The 5295-nt window shown below is 54.4% G+C and overlaps 1 protein-coding gene across 1 annotated transcript in view; it reads right to left on the bottom strand.

Moving 5' to 3' along the window:
- Nucleotides 1–344, bottom strand: part of LOC117889182 (autophagy-related protein 16-2-like) — a gene marked incomplete at its 3' end in the record, with an annotated part of 27314 nt that extends 26970 nt beyond the window's left edge. The window contains exon 1 of the mRNA XM_034793103.1: nt 133–344. Coding sequence (XP_034648994.1) covers nt 133–247 — 115 coding nt within the window. The remainder of the gene's footprint in view (nt 1–132) is intronic.
- Between the last annotated feature and the right edge of the window lie 4951 nt (nt 345–5295).

The raw sequence follows: 5295 nt of genomic DNA, 5'->3' as shown, positions 1-5295 counted from the left end.
AAACCCCCCCCCCCCCCGGCTCCAGCTCCCCCTGCCCCCTCCCTTCCCAAATCACCCCTCCCCCGGGCTCCAGCTCCCCCTGTCCCCCGCCCAGCCCGCCGCAGGCGGCAGCTCCCGGCCCCGCTCGCTCACAGGCCTGCACCACGTCCAGGAAGCGGCCGCTCTGCGCCCGGTCCCGGAGCTGCAGCTGCCGGACGATGTGCCGCTTCCAGGACCCGCCGCCGCCGCTCCCCGCCGCCTCGGCCATGGCTGCGGCACTGGGCGGCCGGGCTGCGTCCGCGCGGGGAGGGAACCCTCCTGACGTCACCAGCGGGGGAAGCCCCCGGCGGACCCAGCCCCAGGGGGAGAGAGGAAGGGAGGGGGCTCTGCTCGGCCCCGCCCCCGCAGCATGCACGGAGCCCGCCCCGCCCCCGCAGCGGAGGGGCTGCAGCCCGGCCTGGCCCCGGCTGGGGGAGGGGAGCTGAGTGTACGGGGCTGGGCAGGGTAGACCCCACACTGACCCAGCTTGAAGCTGGAGCCCGGGGGCGGGGGTTGATTTGGGAAAGGAGGGGTAGTTGGACCATTGGGGGGCTATTTGGGGGGGGACAGGGGTCATTGGAGCCCTGGAGGGTGGGGGGTGCAGCTCTGGGGGCTGCCTGCTTCGGGATAGGAGCAGACTTGGGGTGGGGGTGATTGGGAGGGATCAGATGGGAAGGTGTGACCCTGGGGTGGGTGTATCCCCTAAAGGGCAGGGGATCGCCGCGGGGACAGGGCGGCTCTCTCAGCCCCAGGCCCAGCTCTGGTGCAGGGACCACCCGCGCTGCCCTCGTTCCCTCGGGGATCCCAGCCTGGCCCGGGCCTGCACACCCCAGATCACGCCTCCGGACCGGGGCTGACAAGGGCAGACGCTGTGCCCAGGCCGCCTGGAACAGAAGCCCCGTTCTTCTCTGCACTGCACGCCTCCGGGCCATGGCGCAGCTCCAGCAACCACAGCACCATGGCTTTCTATAGGGCCCTTCACAGGCCGGACCCAGCCTGGGCTGTGAGCGCAAACCACCAGAGAATTAGTTTCTCTCCGTCGATCTGGATCGCGCTAGTTTGAAAGCTCCATGTAGACAGGAGCGGTCTGAGAACGGTGGACATGAACCAAAGCCACCGATCTGAATAGCCAGCCTGGAAGGGTTCAGAGCTAGACCCCGCAGCTCCCAGTTCTGCAGTTGGGGCCCATCTTCAGTGAATGTCCTTCTAGCGAGCCAGTTCTCCCCAGTGGCTCTCAGATGGTGCGCCCGCAGCGACTCGAGTGTGGGTCCCAACCTCAGGGCAGCTGTTAAGAACCAGGGCACAAACCCCAAACTGGCTGTGAGTTCTGTACTTAGATTTCTCCAGCCAAGTATCAAGTGTAAACTCCTCAGGCACTAAATGGTTCCCAATGCTGCTGGAAAGGCATAACGAGTGGGGTTCCGCAGGGGTCTGTTTTGGGACCAGCTCTGTTCAATATCTTCATTAATGACTTAGATATTGGCATAGAAAGTACGCTTATTAAGTTTGCGGAGGATACCAAACTGGGAGGGATTGCAACTGCTTTGGAGGACAGTGTCATAATTCAAAATGATCTGGACAAATTGGAGAAATGGTCTGAGTTAAACAGGATGAAGTTTAACAAAGACAAATGCAAAGTGCTCCACTTAGGAAGGAAAAATCAGTTTCACACATACAGAATGGGAAGAGTCTGTCTAGGAAGGAGTACGGCAGAAAGGGATCTAGGGGTTATAGTGGACCACAAGCTAAATATGAGTCAACAGTGTGATGCGGTTGCAAAAAAAGCAAACATGATTCTGGGATGTATTAACAGGTGTGTTGTGAGCAAGACGCGAGAAGTCATTCTTCCGCTCTACTCTGCGCTGGTTAGGCCTCAGCTGGAGTATTGTGTCCAGTTCTGGGCACCGCATTTCAAGAAAGATGTGGAGAAATTGGAAAGGGTCCAGAGAAGAGCAGCAAGAATGATTAAAGGTCTTGAGAACATGACCTATGAAGGAAGGCTGAAAGAATTGGGTTTGTTTAGTTTGGAAAAGAGAAGACTGAGAGGGGACATGATAGCAGTTTTCAGGTATCTAAAAGGGTGTCATAAGGAGGAGGGAGAAAACTTGTTCATCTTAGCCTCTAAGGATAGAACAAGAAGCAATGGGCTTAAACTGCAGCAAGGGAGGTCTAGGTTGGACATTAGGAAAAAGTTCCTAACTGTCAGGGTGGTTAAACACTGGAATAAATTGCCTAGGGAGGTTGTGGAATCTCCATCTCCGGAGATATTTAAGAGTAGGTTAGATAAATGTCTATCAGGGATGGTCTAGACAGTATTTGGTCCTGCCATGCGGGCAGGGGACTGGACTCGATGACCTCTCGAGGTCCCTTCCAGTCCTAGAATCTATGAATCTATAAAGCGGCCTAACCGTGGAATCACAGACAGTCCCCGTGGGTACTCTGATCTGTCTTGCCACACAGGCGAGCCTGCCTTTGCCATAGATGGTCCCTTACACCAACGAACACAGCAATATTCAGGTTTCAGAGTGGTAGCCGTGTTAGTCTGTATCAGCAAAAAGAACGAGGAGTACTTGTGGCACCTTAGAGCAGGGGTGGACAAACTACGACCTGCAGGCCACATCCGGCCCACGGGACCCTCCTGCCCAGCCCCTGAGTTCCTGGCTGGGAAGGCTAGACCCCGGCCCCTCCCCTGCTGTTCTCCCTCCCCCGCAGCCTCAGCTCGCTCGCTCCGCCGCTGGCGCAATGCTCTGGGCAGGGGGCTGTGAGCTCCTGGGGCAGCGCAGCTGCAGAGCCCGGCCTGCCCCGGTGCTCTGAGCTGCTTGGCGGCGGTGGTGGCGGCAGCGGCAGTGTGGCCCGGCTGCAGCCGGGCGGCGCGGCTCTAGCGCTGCCAGCCACTGGTGCTCCAGGCAGCGTGGAAAGAGGGCAGGGAATGGGGGGGTTGGATAGAAGGCCGGGGAGTTTGGGGTGGTGGTCAGGGGGCGTGGGTGTGGATGGTGGTTGGGGGGGAAATGGGGTTGAATGGGGGCAGGGGTCCCTGGGGAGCAGTCAGGAAGGAGGGGGGGTTGGATGGGGCGGCAGGGGGCAGTCAGGGGACAGGGAGAAGGGGTAGTTGGATGGGGCAGGGGTCCCAGCGGGGCCGTCAGGAATGAGAGGAGGGGTTGGATGGGGCAGCGGAGGTCCGAGGGCAGTCAGGGGACAGGGGGGGTTGGATGGGGCAGGAGTCCTGGGGGGGGGACACAACCCCCTCCCCTAACCGGCCCTCCATACAATTTACGAAACCCGATGCGGCCTTCAGGCCAAAAAGTTTGCCTGCCCCTGCCTTAGAGACTAACAAATTTATCTGAGCATAAACTTTCATGGGCTAAGCTAAAACCCACTTCATCGAATGCATGCAGTGGAAAATACAGTAGGAATATATATATATATATATATATATATATGAAATATAAAAAAATGGGGGTTGCCATACCAACTGTAACAAGAGTAATCAATTAAGGTGGGCTATTATCAGCAGGAGAAAAAAAACACTTGTAGTGATAATCAGGGTGGCCCATTTCAAACAGTTGACAAAAAGGTGTGAGTAACAGTAGGGGGAAAATTAGCAAGGGGAAATAGTTTTTACTTTGTGTAATGACCCATCCACTCCCAGTCTTTATTCAAGCCTAATTTAATGGTGTCCAATTTGCAAATTAATTCCAGTTCTGCAGTTTCTCGTTGGAGTCTGGTTTTGAAGTTTTTTTGTTGGAGAATTGCGACTGTAATTGAGTGACCAGGGAGGTTGAAGTGTTCTCCGACTGGTTTTTGAATGTTATAATTCTTGATGTCTGATTTGTGGCCATTTATTCTTTTGCGGAGAGACTGTCCGGTTTGGCCCATGTACATGGCAGAGGGGCATTGCTGGCACATGATGGCATATATCACATTGGTAGATGTGCAGGTGAACGAGCCCCTGATGGTGTGGCTGATGTGGTTAGGTCCTATGATGGTGTCCCTTGAATAGATATGTGGAGAGAGTTGGCACTGGGGTTTGTTGCAGGGTTTGGTTCCTGGGTTAGTGTTTTTGTTGTGTTGTGTGCACAGGAGAGGTTAGTCTCTAAGGTGCCACAAAGCAATATTCAGGTTACTCTAAGTCCCAAAGGATCAGTCACTTACCCCAGTCTGTTCTACCGAAGGTCTTTACACCGAAGACAATGCTTGTAGCCAATCCTGTAATAAACTATATACAGATTTATTAAATAGGAAAAGGAACTGGAGTTATTTGCAAGGTTAAAGCAGGTAAGCAGAGATACAAATGAGCTGCAGTCTTAAGTTTCATAAGGTAAGAGAAGCTCCTATAATAAGCAAGCTCTATATGTCCTTTCGGGCTACCCCAGGCTAAGCACTGAGGACCTCTTGCCTATGCCTGGTAAACCTGCCCCCCGATTCCAAGCAGCACAGAGATACAGTTCCTTCTTGTTAGCATTGTGCTCTGAGCTGCAAACTCAGCGGATGGGCGGAATCCCTTTGCATGATTCAGCTTCATGTGGTGTGGAGGGCAAAACAACAAATGTCTTTTGTCCTGTTTATCATCCCACAACAGTCTGTCTGGTGTCGCTGGACCTCTGGGGCTGGACGTAACACTTTCAGCTGCAGATCAGCACTTCGCACCAGTCAGTGTCTCTGTCCCGTTTGGTGATTTACACCAGTGGTTCTCAAAGCCGGTCCGCTGCTTGTTCAGGGAAAGCCCCCGGCGGGCCGGGCCGGTTTGTTTAACTGCTGTTTCCGCAAGTTCGGCCGATCGCGGCTCCCACTGGCCGCGGTTCTCCGCTCCAGGCCAACGCGGGCTGCAGGAAGCAGCGCGGGCCAAGGGATGTGCTGGCCACCCTTCCCGCAGCCTGCATTGGCCTGGAGCGGCGAACCACGGCCAGTGGGAGCTGCGATCAGCCGAACCTGCGGACACGGCAGGTAAATGATTGTTTCTGTCTGTGTATATATAGATATATACACACACAAAAGATAGACTGGCATTAGAAAAGGTTCAGAGAAGGGCAACTAAAATGATTAGGGGTTTGGAATGGGTCCCATATGAGGAGAGATTAAAGAGGCTAGGACTCTTCAGCTTGGAAAAGAGGAGACTAAGGCGGGATATGATAGAGGTATATAAAATCATGAGTGGTGTGGAGAAAGTGAATAAGGAAAAGTTATTTACTTGTTCCCATAATATAAGAACTAGGGGCCACCAAATGAAATTAATGGGCAGCAGGTTTAAAACAAATAAAAGGAAGTTCTTCTTCACAC

Source organism: Trachemys scripta, chromosome 1 (genome assembly GCF_013100865.1).
Source record: "Trachemys scripta elegans isolate TJP31775 chromosome 1, CAS_Tse_1.0, whole genome shotgun sequence".
NCBI lineage: Eukaryota > Metazoa > Chordata > Testudines > Emydidae > Trachemys > Trachemys scripta.
The sequence above is the reverse complement of the archived record's forward strand: the minus strand, read 5'-3'. Positions and strand labels throughout refer to the sequence as shown.